Source organism: Myotis yumanensis, unplaced genomic scaffold (assembly GCF_028538775.1).
Source record: "Myotis yumanensis isolate MYYU_CA2020_CCGP unplaced genomic scaffold, mMyoYum1.0.hap1 SCAF_303, whole genome shotgun sequence".
Classification (NCBI taxonomy): domain Eukaryota; kingdom Metazoa; phylum Chordata; class Mammalia; order Chiroptera; family Vespertilionidae; genus Myotis; species Myotis yumanensis.
In genome coordinates this window covers 7,670-24,857 of record NW_027224054.1, presented here as the reverse complement: position 1 = coordinate 24,857, position 17,188 = coordinate 7,670, and the positions used below count along the sequence as shown (strand labels likewise).

At 52.6% G+C, this 17,188-nt stretch overlaps 1 protein-coding gene and 1 pseudogene across 1 annotated transcript; both read right to left on the bottom strand.

The window, feature by feature from the left end:
• Positions 1-12: 12 nt before the first annotated feature.
• Positions 13-2,139, bottom strand: LOC139001290 (phosphofurin acidic cluster sorting protein 2 pseudogene; annotated as a pseudogene).
• A 10,752-nt stretch (positions 2,140-12,891) lies between these two features.
• Positions 12,892-16,527, bottom strand: LOC139001291 (phosphofurin acidic cluster sorting protein 2-like). Its single transcript, XM_070402987.1, has 5 exons — positions 15,836-16,527; positions 15,677-15,678; positions 15,093-15,275; positions 14,892-15,011; positions 12,892-14,402 (listed from the first exon to the last, which is right to left on the bottom strand). The coding sequence occupies exons 1-5, from the start codon at positions 16,387-16,389 to the stop codon at positions 12,892-12,894; spliced, it is 2,370 nt and encodes a 789-aa protein (XP_070259088.1). The 5' UTR covers positions 16,390-16,527.
• Between the last annotated feature and the right edge of the window lie 661 nt (positions 16,528-17,188).

The following is a 17,188-nucleotide window of genomic DNA, read 5'->3' as shown; positions in this document are numbered from 1 at the left end:
TGTGCCCTGGAGAGACCAGAAGGTGCACTAGAGTGTGTTTTTGGTGGCAGGCAGGTCTCCCTCCTCCCCCTTTATCTTCCTGTTTGCGGGCTGGGCTGCCTTCCAGTAATCCCCATGCAGCCCCATCAGCTGAGCTCCAACACCCTGGCTGGGGGAGAACTCATCTCCACTCACTATGGGGAGGAGAGAAGGATGCGTGATGCCTCCTTGTTTGCCACAGACCCGTCTGGAGGGTGGACAACAGCACTCCAGAGCCCAAGCGGGCCACATAATCTAAGTGTCCTGATGCAACCCAGAATGGTCTCACAATTCCAAGTTCCAGTACCACCACGAAGGGAATGATATTCAAGGACTCCTCATTGGGGCTCTTCTGTTGGTAGGTGAGTGTGGCCTCCACGATGGGCAGTTGGTGGACACGATTGGCCCCTGCGACATACTGTGTGATTCTCAACACCATGGCCAGGGTGTCCTTCACAGCCCTCCGGGCCTCCTTGTAGAACAGGTCCCGCCTGGGCAGATCTTGGAAGAAGCTGTTGTAGCAGTAATGCATGGAGCCCGGGCACCTGGCCACGAGGTGGTAACCCAGCAGGATGACCAGGAAGTGAATGTAGCCCAGCCAGGGGGACAGGGGCACATGTTGTAGTACAGCAGTTTCAGGAAGAGCCACAACATAGCACTGAAGTACTGCTGTGCCCCTGACACCACGATCTTCACAGGCTGGGGGGCTGGGAATTGTAGTGACAGTATCTCTGTATCCATAAGATGATGGTGCTGAAGGCCGCCTGGACCTCAGCCTTGGAGCAGGTGTACAGCCCAGGCACCGTGTGTTGCTGTAGGACTCAGACGGGAACTGCCCCTGCCAGTCGGAGATGTTGAGCAGGAGGATGTTCTGGGGCAGCTGGCTGTCAGAGATGAGGAAGTGGTTCAGCTGGTCATATGCTGTCTCCCTGGGGATCTGCAGCTGGGTCAGGGGTCGGGGCAGTGCTTGTTGTCCAGGCTGTTGGCCGCTTGTTCCTGGCTTTACCACCTGCTGCTCCTTCAGGGATGTGCTCCAGCCTCAGCAGCCTGCCTGCTCTCCCCTGGGATCTGGTGGAGGCGATGAGGAGAGGCTAGTTCTTGGTGATATGCCCGCTGGTTGCTTGGGGCTCATCTTCTCTGTCACCTGGGTTGGACCTGGAGGCCCCTCTTGGCGCTGGCACTGTGGATGCTCTAGCTCTCCATCTGACAGCTGGGCTGGGGCAGGTCTTCCAAGTATGGCCTGAGCCAGGGATTCTGGGTCCTGAGGACACTCTTATGGGCCACTGTCACGGTTCTCTAGTGAGTAATACAGCAGATGCAGGTTCTCCTCCACCTCAGGACCATGCTCCGAATACTCCTGCTCTGAGTCCAGGACCTCCTCCCACTCTTGCACCCTGCGCAGCCACGCCCCAAATTTCTTGTTGGCATCTTGTTGCCTGGTCATGAGTGGCAACCTTACTACACTTTGGCGCTGCTTTTTGGGCTCCTCAAAGTCGAAGTCCTCCTCCTCTTGGTCCTGCCCATGCCAAGGATGATAGCTGCCCTGCTGATCCGAGAATATTTCATAGTCCATCTCTGAGTAATGAGCCCAGGACTTGGACTTGGGGCTGGCCTTCTGGGTGCTGTCCTTGGGGTCGATGGGCTGGCTGGACAGGGAGGAGATGCTGACCTCAGCCATGTGGGCAGATTCCTCCATGATGGTGCTCCGGAGGCTCAGCATCTGGCCACCCTCGAGGGGTCGCTGCATCACTCAGCCATGTCGATGGTGCCCACGGTGAGCATCCGGCAACCCAGGATGGTCTGTTTGTTAAGGCGCTGCTTCTGCTGCAAGCATGATCTGCAGCTGGTTGCCTTCTCTCTTGAGGTAGTGAGGATACAGCAGGGAGGTCAGCACCAGGTTGGTCTTCACTTGACCACTAGGGTCAGCAGAATCTCTTCAGACCTCAAGATGTTTTTGGAGCCCTGCATTTTTGTCGTGACCACCACAGAGCTGAGCTCCTTCTCCAGCTTCTTGTAGATGAGCAGCTTGGTTAAGGTGAGGCTACACAGCCTGGGCATGCAGGTTGGGCTGGAGCATTCCACCTCCCAGGTGGAAAACAAATTCATGGGCACCTGTGTGTTGAGTGCAGCGGGCATGCTGTCCAGGCCCGGGGCCGCCGAGATGGTGGTCTGATTTCTATCCTGTGTTGGGAGAGGGGGCATATGCCATCAGAGGCAGCTCATGAACTTCCAGATGGGTTGGGGGCTCTAGCTCAGACTGAATCCCAAGCACTCAGTGATTGGTGACAAGTGGTGGGATAGGAGTGATCCCAGGGACCAGATGCTAACCTGGCAGCCTTGTAAACTCAGAGACCTAAAGTAACCACAAAGGATGATCTGAAATTAAAGTGTTTTTTTTTTTTTTTTAACTAAAAGCAGCTTATGGTGGGTACTGGTGTCCTAGGCCAGTGGTCGGCAAACTGCGGCTCGAGAGCCATATGCGCCTCTTTGGCCCCTTGGAGTGTGGCTCTTCCTAAGACTTAGGAGTACCCTAATTAAGTTAATAACAATGTACCTATCTATATAACTTAAGTTTAAAATATTTGGCTCACAAAATAAATTTCAATCGTTTTACTGTTGATATTTGGCTCTGTTTACTAATGAGTTTGCGGACCACGGTCCTAGGCTGTCATCTTCCCTGAAAAAAGTCAATCTTTATCTTAACTGAGCCTGTCTATTGCCTTTTGCACCTATAACAACATATTTTTGGAATATCAAAGTAATATTCCTTTTTATTCAGACCCTCAGAGCACAGGCACTGCTCTGCTCTCTGCAGAGACCACACATCCCCTTATTGTTATTGAGTTCATTGTTGACTGTTAACTGTCCCATACACACCTCAGTGAAAGAAGTGCATGTCTATCATTTCACCTTTTTTCCAGGCCCAGAGATTTCCCTGCTGTGCTTTCTCCTGCTTCCGTCATCTGTCATAATGACTTTCATGAAACCACACAAGTCTCCACTTATGATTGTAATGGATAGAATGAAGTGCAAAGCTGCCAATTTCCGGAGCATTATTATCTCATTCGAATGAGATTTTGCTTCCCCACAATTGTCTACACTTTGGCTCAAATAAATTCACAAAAATTCTGCACAGGTTTCCACGTTTTCGACATGGAAAAGAGAAAAGGTTCTAGGAAGGCAACGTAGACTAGAAGGTGAGTTATGATGAGACACACTGGTATCTCAGTCATTTCTTAGCGGAAGATTGACAACATCTCCCTGTATTAACAAGGTCACCCTGGGATTTCTGACAGAACATCCCATTCTAAGATGGGAACACAGAGGGTTCCTGGCGTGGAAGGGTCTGGATATTAGGACAAATGGGGTATTCAGGGCTGCACCGTTGACAAGACAACAGGAGGGGGTCACGTCCAGGTCCCACAGAAGTGAACAGCTGCATCGTCAGCCCTGATAACAAGTCATCCCCTTGGTATTTTTTACAGCCCTGGGAAGCCCCAGCTCCGGACCTGGAGGGGCCATAGGGATGTGGTCTTCAGGGCAGCAAAGGGCAAAGCAACAGACTTGGTACCTTGAGCCCCATGCCCTTTTGGGAAAAGCGTCCCCACTAATCACAATGATGTGTAAGAGTGGAAGAAGGTCTGTAAGGATTGTCAGGCCAACATGGACACTTGGAGATGGGCATGAAAAAGGGAAAATCTGTAGAAAAATGCAAAAAATACTGTTGACTGAACATGATGGGAAATGGTACAAAGTCTCTCTTCTGCTATTCCTAAAACTTTGTGGGCAGTGACTTTGCATCTCATCTGAAAGGGGCTGGACAGTGAGAGTGGGTTGTGGGGAGGATATGAGCCCCAGAATCCTTTGGAAATTGGACTATAGTAGGGACCTAGAGGAGTAGCAGGGCACCTTCTGGAACCCAGGGCTCCCTTCGACTACATGGGATCCTGGAGTCTGGGTCACCTCAGAACCTGAACTCCCCCTGCGGCCATGCTGCACGCTGGAAGATGTATGGGGCACCTGTGCCTCCTCCAGGGGCATGGAGTTGAGGACCTTATCAGTCAGCTCCTCTCTGTTCTCCTGTGCGGAGCTCAGGACTGGGGACTGTAAAGACAGTTCCCAGTAACCAGGAGGAAAGCCTCAGAGCCCTGTTTTGCTGGTTCTCTAGCCCTGTAATCCTCCACTCCAGACACACACACACACACACAGTGTGATCTGCTGAGACCTCCACTGCAGAGGAAAAGGTGTGAGAACTTGAGGGCTAGGATTCCCATTGGTATAGATAAGGGACCCCTCTGGAACCCCATCTCCACCTGCCTGCCCTGTCCTGGGGTCTGATCACAGTAAGACCTCTAGGGGATCCACTGCCCCGAAAGCTGTTCCTGACCCTGGGTTCTCCCTTCATGTCCCTCTTCGCAACACATGAAGGGGAGGGGATGTGGGCTGCACAGGGATGGCACACAGAGACGGCCTGGCCTGAATGGGTCTGACCCAGGCCACCTTGTGTAACCTGAGGCCAAATTCTAGAAAGTGGACAGATACATCGGGGACGAGGGTTGAACCAACTTCTGCACCTTCTGAAAAAGCTCTCACTGCGGGGTCTCCGGACGCAAGAGCACCAATCACTGGGAACACAGCAGGAGAACATCTTGCACTGGCAAATGCCTCTTGGCAAGTGAGCTGTCTGCTGGGCTAGATGTGGGTGTCTGGTTACGGGGTTTCAAGTTATATTGGATAGTGACCTCATACCTGTGATTGTCTTCCCTGAGTCCCCTCATCTCATGACAGCTATGCAAGTAGTCCTGTGGGCTGCTGTGTTCAGACCCCTCTTCTCCATGAAACACCTCATCTGTACACAGTGGCACCAGCACACCCCTCTGCCCAGTCCCCTAGAAGCTCTGGGTGCAGCCAGGGTCCCAGACTTGAGGAAACCGACCTGGGTGCAGACTCAATCCCTCATTCTTACCTCTTCTTGATCTTGTATAAGTCATTGTGCCTGTCAGGGCCCGTGTCTGTCCTGCCTGCACAATGGGTTATGGAGCCAGTGCTTCTTAGGGCTGTTCAAGCTCCTGTGGGAGAGGAGCTATAAAGTCGGAGGAGGACTGTCACATGTAATAGTGCCTCCAACCTCTTTTTCCTTCCTGCTGTCACCTCCGCTGTGTCTGCTTTTGTTCTAATCCCACCCAATGTCATCATATCTATAGTGTGTGTGTGTCCGTCTGTGTGTGTGTGTGTGCGTGTGTGTGCGCGCACATGCCAGTGGTTCCTTTCTAGATCCCAGAACAAAACAGCCCCCAGATAGGGAGGAACAGGCAGGAGCTGCCCAGCATGTCAGGATTTCTAATTTCCAGACCAACTCTGTGGGGAGGTGGGAGCCTTGGCCTGGAAGGTCTGAACATTCCTGAAGTTTGGACTCTGAATATCAAGTAACCTGGACAATCCCTGCCTGACTATGGGCTTCAGTTTCCCAATTATCCAATGAGGGTGTGATCCACAACTACGGAAGCATGAGCTGAGGATAAGGGGGCCCAGCTTTCTCCACTGCGGGTGGGTTGTGGACAGAGGTGCACCTTCGTGATTCCAGATCTGGGTGCCTTTTCAGACAAATACTGTCTAGGCTGCCAAGTGCTCACCATCTCCCCCATGCTATCCTCATGGCTGTACATGATTCCACGGGAAAAGCATTTTTCAGAGCCCCTGAGTCAACCTGGGAGCACCTAGGATCCCCCTTTGAGGACACAACTGGGTTTTTCTCAGGCTTGCATTCTGTCTGTGATCCCGAGCAAGGCCTGGACCTCTCCGTCACCGGTTCCCTCCTCAGTGACTCCCCATGGTCTTCACCTTCCTCATGTGGTGTGAATGTGCGCCCTCCCCTTAAATGTGGGTGTTTGTAGTGACTCCATAGAAGACGGCAAAGGGATCCAACACGACCTCCATGATTTGGTTCTAAAAGTCAGTTCCTGGCCCTGCCAGAGTGGTTGAGCAATAACCTGTGACCTGAAGGATTGCTGTTTGGTTCCTGGAAGGGCACATACCTAGGTTGTGGGCTTGATTCCAAGTCGGGGTGCATACAGGATGCAACCAATTGATGCTTCTCTCTCACAGTTTTGGTTCTCTCTCACTCTCTTTCTCATCAATTTTTTAGAAAAAAAATTAACAATTTCAAAGCAAATCCATTTTATGTTTTTTTAATCTTCATTCTTGAAAGTGTTACATATGTCCCCTTTTACCCCATTGACCACTTCCAGCTGACCCCTACCCCCCACCTCAGGGGTTCACCCTATTGTCTGTGTCCCTGGGTTATGCATATATGCACACAAGTTCTTTAGTTGATTTCTTTCCAACCTGAAAAGTTTTATAAAAGTTGATGCCTACCCTCTTGCTCACTCTGATCTGTTTCTCTCTCTCTCTCTCTCTCTCTCTCTCTCTCTCTCTCTCTCTTCTCTCTCTCTCTCTCTCTCTCTCTCTCTCTCTCTCTCTCTCTCCTGAGGAATAAGCCTCTGTGCTGTGAGTGGCTATCTGGAGAGACCCACATGGCCTAGTACTGAATGTGACCAACAGATACAGAGAAAGTCAAGCCTTCCATCCAAACTGAATCCCAAAGACCCCAAAGTGAGCTCAGACCCTCAGAGACCCAGATCCTGCCTCAGGTGAGACCACAGTAGTCCAGCTGAGCCATGCGGGATTCCTGGTCACCGATGTGTGAGCTAATTAGTGTGTTTTTGTTAAGTCTCTAGTGTGGGGTAACTCTCAGCAATAGATCACTAGCACAGTCGTCCCACACCAGGCCCTGGGCCTGCCCACTTATCTCCCTTCTTTTCTCCTCCAAGTTCCCTCCAGCCCCCGCCCCTCATTTCTAACACCCTCTGCCTCCAGTTTGGAGGATGGCTGTGAAACTTAGGAAAGGACCCTGCAAAGTAGAGCCAAACTGAAAAGTGTAATTTGAAATAGGAAACAGCTTCTGTTGAGAACACAGTTCTGAGCTTCCAAGGTAAGGAGATGCTCCACGCAAGGCAGGTGACTGCCCCTCCAGGCCCATTGCTAGTGCGTGCAAGTGCACTGCCATCACCATGGACCTCTAAGGTAGACCTGCCCCCTGATTTCCAGACCTCCATTTAATTTCACAAGCCTTCATTGGCTGCAATGGTGAAATCAAGATGAAGAGGGTAGACAAGTACTTATTGATCTTTCTGGTTTAGAAATCACATCCTAAATACAACCTGTGCAATGTCCCTGTGATGGGATCACGTTCTCAGTGCTTATGATCCTCAGGGGTCAGTGGGAGGTCTCATCAGACTCCATTCAGATTTCCTTTCTCTCCATGTCAACCAACAGAGCTGATCTCCTTGAGAGCAAGGACCCTGGGTGTGGTCCACAGTGAACGCCCATTTGTCCTGATCATGTAGCTTCTGCCATGGCGGGGTGATGTACAAGGCTGCTAGTCCACCCTCACCAGTGTGGTTCAGAGCACTGAGTAGGGTTGATGTAAAAGGAGAAGCCAGGCTGTCTCCACAACCCTGTTCAGTCTTGGGGCATGAGACAGAATGGCTGCTGGGCTCTGGTGAGACAGAAGAGCCCCAGGAAAAAGCCCAGCTGAACCAGAGCCTAGGGTCTAAGGGCAGATAGAGGCTCTGACCCCAGAGGAGATTTGGAAGCGGTGCCTGTAGAGGAGATGAGTGCGGACCCCGGGCCCGGGGAAATTCCCTGTTCCCTCTTCAGTGCTGTGGGCCAACAGAGGAGATGCTCAGAATGCTGTTCAGTGCTCGTGGAGCAGGGTGGAGTTTCTATCCAGGTGCAGGTGGCAGTCAGGGTTCAGGAACTGCTTGCTGCTGGTTAAACCCTACAGCATTCTGCAACATGGACGCCAGGGGGTGCTTAAGGCCATGCTTTGTCCATGTGCTGGTGGGAGATGAAGTCAAACAAAATGTGAGTTCCCAGGGGCAGCCCTGACATAAAGGGTCCCTTCCCCAATGCTCGTGGGTCAATTTCCCCCAAAGTCCCATTGTCCTGGGCCTCAAGAACATCACATCCTTAGAGTAGATGGCTCCTGAGAGACTAATTCTTCCCAATCTATGACACATAGTAACATAACACAGGCCCAGAAGAAACAGACTTGCTCTAGGCTCTGAAGGATTGTAGAGTGAAATTTTATAGAATCTAAATTAAATTTATGTTTAAGAATATTTCATTACATTTTCTTTAATTAGACTGTATGTTACTGAATAGTATAAGAAACGTACAGTAAAGTTATAAAAATATATATGATAAACAAAAATATTTTAAAACATCACGTAAAGGAGGGGGAGGAGCCCCATCTGCTGTGGCAGCTGATACACGAGTTGACTCATGATGTAGGACCACAGCTTCTGATGGAGCTGAGGCGAGTGGCTCACAAGCTGCAGGTGGGTCCACATCTGGAAGTTCAGTGACAGCTGTGCCTGGAGTCTGCTCTGGCTCTGGAGAGGGCACCAGAGTAGACATTGCCTCTTTAGTTGTTTCTGAATCTTGCTCTGGAGCTGCTCCTGTAGATCCAGGAAGAGAACATGTTACCACCATGACTGCCTTTTGTGTGCCTTCCAAGGAAGAAACCTCCCATCTGCATCACTGAAGTCCCAGTTCAAGGCCGCGCCCCAGGACAACCTCCAGACTGCAGGCCACTGGGCACTGACCTGAGCAGCTCTGTGCTCCTGCCTAAGCCCAGCCCCTGGGAGCTCTTCTCTTTGTGTGCAGCCACATGCCCTCCCCATCAAACCACACCACCCAAATCCGCATGCACAGCTGACTCCCTCCTTTTTTTCTAGCAGAAGGTCTCACACCTCTGCCCTCTTGCAGAAATCTCACAAGGCATGGGTTCCAGGCTGTTGCCAGCTTCTCCAAGTCACAATCCCCATACTCCCCTTAAGGCTCTGATCCAAAGCCGATTCATTTATTTGCTGGTCTAGAGATCCACTTTCTGCTTCACAATACGTGTAGATCAGAGATACTTTGAGGAAGAAGTCATATCGTCTGTGCTGTGGATGCTACCTGCCTGTGCAGCATCGTGTGACTGAATCACTCCTGACTAGAAGGAAGCACTGGAGTGCAGTCCTGAGGTCAGGGCCTCTGCTGAATGAATGAGCCCAAACCAGCCCCATCTCAGATAGCTGGTTGAGCCTGGGGTCCCCCTGCTCACCCCTGGAATATCTAATCTGGCTTCACCCAGGACAGGGACCCCTAATGGAATCTCCAACGTCTTTATCAAAAGAGAAAATAGCTTAGCCTAAGGCCTGAGGAGAATCACAACTAAGGCAGAAGTTTCTTTAAAAGAAGAGAAAATGGCCAATTGGAACAACCACAGCTCCTCCAGCACACCTCTCCAGAGTCCAAGCTCCCAGCGGGCCTTTTCCCAGGAGGAACCCCCCTCCTGCCACCCCAAGTCCCTACAATAACCCTGTGAAGCTGGTCCTAGGCTCTCCCCATGCTCAGAGAAACAAACACTCAGGGAGATGCAGTGATCTGGAGACTCACAGCAAGCAGGTGGCTGAGTGACCACTGTGCTGTGGAGGGGCAGGGGCTCACCTGGTACATGGTTGGTCCCACACACGTTGGTTAGTCCCAAAAGTTCTGTATTAACACAGAAGGTTGGGTGCGGACCAAGGTGGGGACGCTGCCCAGGAAGCTGGGCACCAAGTATTTGACCAGTTTTTCCATTAACTGTTGCTGGGAGGTCTGCACCTTACATGTCCATTTTTATTTTTAATTTTTTTTCGCCCTGTGAGGGTCAAGCTTATTTGGAAGCCTGAGTGAGTGATGTTGGGGACAACATGGAGGCCCAGGGGTGAGCTGACAAGCCTCCATGTTAGGTTTAGGAGGCCCCCAATGGGAGGTCAGCTCTGCGTCCTGGCACAGGGTGGAGCCAGCTCCCTGGGAAGCAGAGGCCTGGCTTCAGGAAGGGCAGGTGGAGTAGGTGAGGACAGTTCTCCCTGGGTGGGTCAGGGTCCAGAAAAACAGACTTGCTCAAAGCTTTGAGGGTTTTTAGGGTTAAATTTTATAGACTCTAAATTAAGTTTATGTTTACGAGTATTTCAGTATATTTTCTCCCCGGTACACTATATGTTATTAAATATCATAAAAATATAGTAAAATTATAAACATATGTAACATGAACAGAAAACTTTAACACTGCATCTAAACGGGGTAGGGGGGTGCCCTCTCTGCCATGGCTGCTGACACGTGCTCTGGCCCGAGTCTGGCACCACAGGCTGCGCAGAAGCTGGGGTAAGTTGCTCAAATGCTGCAGGTGGTTCTGCCTCTTGAAGTTCAGTGAAAGCTGGGTCTGGATCCAGCTCTGGCTCTGGAGAGGCCACTAGGGTGGCGGTGCCTCTTGAGGGTTTTCCTGCTGTTGCTCTGGAGCTGGTTCTGTAGATGCAAGAAGAGGACATGTTACCACCCTCACTACCTTTTTTGTGTGCCTTCCAAAGGCACACTCACCCACACCACCCCCGGAGGCCTCCTCCGCCTCCTGTCTCGGCATCAGTGGGCTCAGGTGCTCCCGCTGTGAATGGAGGCACTGGGCCTGGTTTGGCAGGTAGGAGACTGCAAGTTGAGCTCTATGGCAGCCAACAGCATCATCAGGCTGGGAAATTCTGGAGGTGCTGGTCCAGCCAGATACTCAGCATGCAGGAAATGGCCCTGGGGAGAGAGATAGGTGAGCAGCAGAATGTGAGGCCTGCTTTCCCTTCCACACGGCCCTCCCATTGCACCACTCAGAGAGCCTGGGGTCCTGTGCCTGCTCCTCCTGCCCATCCAGAAGCCAGACCTCCTCCTCGTCCACCTTCAGTCTGGCAGTCCTGGCAGAGATGAGCCTGGTCACCCAGGAATGGTTGGCAGAAAGCCCTCCCACCTGACAGCTCTGGATCAATGAGTTAACCACCTGTGCCCTTCTTCACGGGAACCTGGCATGCTCTCTCAGTGTCCCTGTTCCCTCCCATTAGAATTAAGAGGGATGGTGTCCACCCTGTTCATGTCACTCATTGGCACAGAGTAGGTGCTTCAGGAATACTGACCAATGAACAAACAAACGAACCCCAGGGCCTTCCTATCACCTCCAACTTTGGCTCCTGCACCTACATGCTGCCTAATTCACTAGCTGTCCTGTGTGGTTCTTTGCCTCCCACTGAAACTCCACTCCCACAGGGCAGGGTACACCAAGCTGCCACTGAGGAGGTTCTACCAGATTAGGGAGCAAGGTGCTGCGATAGGGGTGCAGACTGGGTGGGATTAGGAGCGGAAGGCTATGAATTGTCTGAGGGGCTCTCTGTCCACTGACCTCCCCACTCGCCCACACCACCCATATCCACTTGCACAGCTCTCTGACTCGTGTCCTTTTTTCTAAGGGAAGCCATCAGACCTCTGCCCTCTTGCAGAAATGCCACCATGAGTGGGATCCAGGGTTTTGCCAGCATCTTGAATTCACAGTGCCCATACTCCCCTCATGGATCTGATCCGAAACTGACTCACGTTTTCTGCTGAACAGAGGTCTACCATCCTCTTCACAATACGCGAAGATGGAGCCATAGGTAGAGGAGGCCAGGAGGACGTAACATCAGGTATCCTGTGGACACTACGAGCCTGTGCAGCCTAGTGTGACTGAATCGCTCCCGACCAGAAGGAAGCTCTGGAGTGTAGGCTTGGTGTCTGCTCTGAGCACTGGCTTATGGTCAGTGCCTAGAAACATTTCTGTACATGGCAGAGCTTCTAATATATGTGCTGATTGAATGAGCCCAAACCAGCCCCATCTCAGATTGCTGGGTGACCCTGGGCCCCACTGCTCACCTCTGGCATCTCTAGTCTGGATTCACCTGGGATAGAGACCCCTAATAGTATCACCAATCTCTTTGTAATATTAGAAAAGAGCTAAACCTAAGGCCCCAAAGAGAATCAAAAATTTGGCAGTGGCTTCTGCAACAGGGAGAGAAAATGACCACTTGGTTCAATCATCGCCCCTCCAGCAGACCTCTCCACTGTCTAGGCTCCCAGAGAACACTTACCAGGGAGGACCCCAGCAAGTCGCTACAAGAACCCTAGGTGCCTGCTCCCGGGTTCACCAAGGTTTCAGAGGAACAAACACTCAGGGAGTTTTAGTGACCTGAAGGCAAACAGCCAACAGGTGGCCTGGTGGCCATGTGCTCTGGAGGGGGAGGGGCTCACCTGGTAAAGAATTGGTCCCACAGCTGTTGGGTGGTAGCAAATATTCTGTAGTAACAGACAGGAACGAAGGTGGGTTCCCTCCTGAGGTAATCGACCACGTTGTCTAGCGAGTGTGCACCATACAGGTCTTTTTTCTTTCTGCCTGTGAGGCTGAAGTTCACTGGTAACCGTGAGTAGGTGGTGCTGGACCAGTTGGCTGGTTGGCAGCTGTTTCGCAGTTGGCTGGGCTGACTGGCCTCCATGTTGTGCTCAGAATGCTGCAATCAGAGGCTAGCCCTTGACCTCTGTCTTCCGAGCTCTGAGTCTGAGCACCGGTTGGAGCTGTCTCCCAGGGAAGCAGAGTCCTGGCTTCCAGGAAGGGCAGGTCTTTAAGGCCAGAACCCTTCTCACTGAGAATGTTGGGCATCCTGAGGCCAAAACATATCTTCCATGATGCTCCAGCTCAACACTGCCCTCCTGACTCCCACCCGCCAGAGCGTTCTGGTTACTGAACAGATCATTGAGGAGCTCCGAGTGAGGGGCAACCCCCTTCGGTTCCAGGCTGTGAGCACATTGGAACTCAAAATGGTTTCTTTATGGGTTGCCAGGGTCTGTGTCTATAGTAAACGGAACTGTTCACAGAAAAGCGGCTGGGTCCTTCTGGGCTTGGCCAAGGCAGCGTGAAGGGCAGGGGGAGGGGCAGGACTAGAAGGTGGGATTGTTGTGTGCGAAGATGCAGATGGGGAAGTGCTTGACGTGGGAGGACCACTGGGCTGCCAACTGGAAAAACGCCACGTCATTCCACTCCACGCCATCGATGACGACCGGCAGCATACTCTGCTGGTGCTTGGCCTTGCAAACCAGGCGACCAATGCCCTGGATGCACTGGCTTTTGCACTCCACATCCTCGTCCTTGGTTTTCATGGGCGCCTTCTTTTTCCTCTCCTTGGTGACCACTTTCATGGCCATGGCAGGTGTTGCTGTGCCCTCACCACTGCGGGGCAGCCTGCTGACCTGGACAGACTGGAAGAAGCACTTGAGTGTGTTTTTGCTGGTAGGTAGGTGTTTCTTCTCTGCTACTCTCTTTGTATCTATTGGCTGGGCTGCTGTCCAGTAATCCACCTGCAGCTCCATCATCTCTGCATGGACACTCTGGCTGGTGGAGGGCAGGCCCCCACTCATTGACGGGGGGGAGAGTGTGTTGGGTGAGGCCTTCCCAGTAGGGGACAGAAGCTCACTGGAGCATGAGGGGACCACATCATCTGAGTCTCCTAACATGGCTGAAGATGGTTCCACTCTTCCAACCTTCACTGCCCCCACAAAGGGGATGAGCTTCTGTGAGGACTTCTCATTGGGGTGCTGCTGCTTCGACATGAGCATGGCCTCTGCGATGGGCAGCAGGTAGACACAGTTGGCCCCCGCAACGTACTCAGAGATTCTCAACACAACGTCCTGTGTGTCCTGCAAGGTGTTCTGGGACTCCAGGTTGTTGAACATGTCCCGCCAGTACAGGTCCTGGAAGAGGTTGTTGTAGCGGCAATCCATGGAGCCCAGGTAGCTGGCCAAGGGGTGGGAACCCAGCGGGATGACCAGGAAGCACATGTATTCTAGCCATTGGGGTGGCTGCTGGGACAGCTGCTCCACAAAGACCCGCAGCACAGCGTTGAAGTAGGGCTGTGCCCCTGCCACCGCCATCTTCACAGGCGTCAGGGCCTGGGATTTGCAGTTGCAGTATCTCTGCATCTGTGACACGATGATGCTGAAGGCCTCCTGGATGTCATCTGTGGAGCAAGTGCACACCACGGGCAGCGTGTGCCCCTGCAGGATGTCCGAAAGTAACTGGCCCTGCCAGTCGCAGGTGTTGACCAGGATGATGTTCTCGGGCATCTTGTCCTGGGAAATGAGGATGTTGTGGAGCTGGTCACACACGGGCTTCCTGGGGATCTGCCGCTGGCTCTGTGGGTCTGGGCTCTCGTTGTCCTGTCTGTTGACCCACTCATTCAGGGCTGTGTCGCAGCCCCGGCGGCCAGCCTGCTTCCTCTTGGACCTGCTGGAGGGCATGACTAGAGACTTGGTGAAGCGCGCTATGGATGGCAGCTTCTTGGTGAACCAATGCTGCGCGGAGGACCCTGCATCCCGGTTGTCCTCCAGCTGTGCCATCTGCTTCCCAGGGGAGCGAATTCTGTGGACCATTGAGTCAGAGCAACTGTCACTTGACATGCTGTCAAAGTATCGCCTGAGTTTGGGCTTTGGGGTGCTGGGGACACTGATATCCTCCTCCATGTCGAGGCTACTGTCACTAGAGCTCACCACAATGTCACACCGACGGTCCAGAGCCTTCTCCACTTTGGGCACATGCCACACAAGGGCCTGTTCTGAGGATACGACCTTCTCCGACACTTGGGCCATGAGCGTAGATGCCACGGCTTTCTGGTGGTAATTCTCTTGCCTGGTCATGCCCCTCCTTCTTACTATCAGATTCCCTTTGTCCTCCTGGGAATGCCTGTGGACGGCATTGTAGCTGGCCGCCTGCTCAAAGAAGCAGCTCTCAGATGTGCCAGCGAAGTCGTTATGCGACGTTTGGGCCTTGGTGCTGGCCTGCATGTCAGTGGCCTCATCATGGATAGGCTGGCGGGACAGGGAGGCCATTGGAATCTTAGTGGTGGTTGTGCTGTAGGCCACAAGTTTGGAGTCACTGTGGCTTAGCTGCTTGCCTCCCGGGGCCCTCGTATTCTCAGGCAGGTGGGCCAAACTCAGAGGCTCCTTTTGGATCCTGGCGCTGTGGAGGCCCCACATCTCCATCTGCAAGCTGGAGTCTGACAGGCCTTCCATGTGTGGCCTGAGGTTGGGATTGGGCCTGCTGAGGACACTGTGATTGTCCTTCACGTCTGGGCCGCTAAACAGGCCTTCAAAGTATGGCCTGAGCCTAGGTTTGAGGGTGCTGAGGACGCTGCCATCGTCCTCAGTGCCTGGGCCACTGTCACTGGGGTTCTGCAGCATGTCATACAGGAGGTCCAGGTCCTCCTCCACCTCTGGGACATGCTCCCCATGGTCCTTCTCAGGGTCCAGGACCTCCTCCGACACTTGGACTGTGTGCAGCCATAACAGGACTTTCTGGTGGTAGTTCTGTTGCCTGGTCAGGGTGCTCCTTGTGAATATGAGATTCCCCTCATCAAAGTCATCCTCCTCCTGGTCAGCGGTATGGTAGCTGGCCTCCAGCTGCGAGAAGAAGCTCTCACACTTGCACTCAGTGTAGTTGTCCGAGGACTCAGCCTTGGGACTGGCTTGCCTGGCGCTGTCCTCATGGTCGATGGGTGGCCTGGACAGGGAGGAGATCTGGATCTTGTCCACCTTGCTGGTGGGTGTGCTGTGGGCCACAAATTCATTGTCCCTCTCACTTGGCTGCTTGCCTCCCCGGGCCCACGAATTCTCAGGCGTGTGGGGCAGACTCAGAGGCTCTGTTTGGGTCCTGTCACTGGGGCTGCCCCACATCTCTGTTTGCAAACTGGAGTCTGACAGGCCATCGAAGTATGGCCTGAGCTTGGGCCTGGGGATGCTGAGGACGCTCTCATCCTCCTCCATGTATGGGCCACTTTTCCTGCGTTTCCCCCTCATGTCAGACCCAAGGTCCCTCTCTGACCCTTTGGACCTGTGAAACAGCGCCAGGACTTTCTGTTTCAAGTTCCCTCGAATTGATTGCCGCTGCTTCTTTGGCTTCCCCTTCTCCAAGTCATCCTTGTGCAGGTCCTGTCTGTGCTTTCCCCTGCAGCTGGGCTGCAGCTCAAAAAAGGAGCACTCATCCTGCCCCTCGTCGTTACCTGCCGACTTGGCCTTAGGGCTGACCTGCATGGCACTGTCCTTGTGTTCGATGGGCTGACTGCACAGGGAGGAGATCCAGATCTCGGCCACAGTAGTGGAGGGTTCCTTGATGCTGCGGCAGAGGCTCACCATCTGGCCACACTTGGGGTTTCGCTGCATGACATCAGCCATATGGATGGCACCAGTGGCCAGTGTCTCGTAGCCCAGGACATTTCTGTTCTTAGAGCACTTCCTCTGCTCCAGCATGATCAGTAGCTTGTTCCCTTCTCCCTTGAGGAAGTGGCTGTACTGCAGGGAGAAGGTCAGCGCCAGGTTGGTCTGCACTGGTCTACCGCGGGGCAGCACAATCTCTTGGGACCTCAGGATGCCCTTGGAGTCCCGCATCTTCACGGAAATTACCACGGAGTTGAGGTCCTTGGCCAGCTTCTTGACGATCACTAGTTTCTTTAAAGTGAGACTACACCACCTGGGCACGCAGCTGGGGCTGGAGCAGTCCAACTCCCAGGTGGCAAACAGGTTCTGGGGGACCTGTGTTTTGAGCACTGTGGACGTGCTGGCCAGGCCCACAGTTTGTGAGGAAGCTGCAGCTCCTGGCACCCTACTGGTCCTTTTCCTACTCAGGGTTGATGGTTTTTCCTCCTGTGGTGGGACAGAGGAGGGACATGATTGGTGGCAGAAGTGGGGCATGAGTGATCGAAGGAGATTGCGGCCACACAAAAAGTGGCCACTCGCTAACCTGTGATTAGGTCAGGGAAGGCCTGGGTGGTGGTCTTTTAAACTCAGAGACCGAAAGTTATCACAAAGGATGTTCTGAAGGTAAAACTTTTTAACTAAAAGCTGTTTATGGTGGGTCACTGGAACCTAGGCAGGAATCTTCTCTAAAAAAGGTCATTCTTTACCTTAACGGAGACTTTCTACTGTCCTTTGGAATCTACAAGAACATAGCTTTGGAATGTCAAAGGAATTTTCCTTTTTTTGGACACTCTGTGCTCTGTGGAGACCACAAACCCCCTCATTGTTATTGAGTTCATTGTTGGCTGTTCTATCCTATATCCCCCTATGGGAAAGAAGTATGTGTCTGTCATTGTTCTTTTAATCCAATCTATCACCAATGGATTTCATGCAACCACATACGTCTCCACTTCTGATTGTAATATCTAAAATAAGGTGAAAACTGCCATTC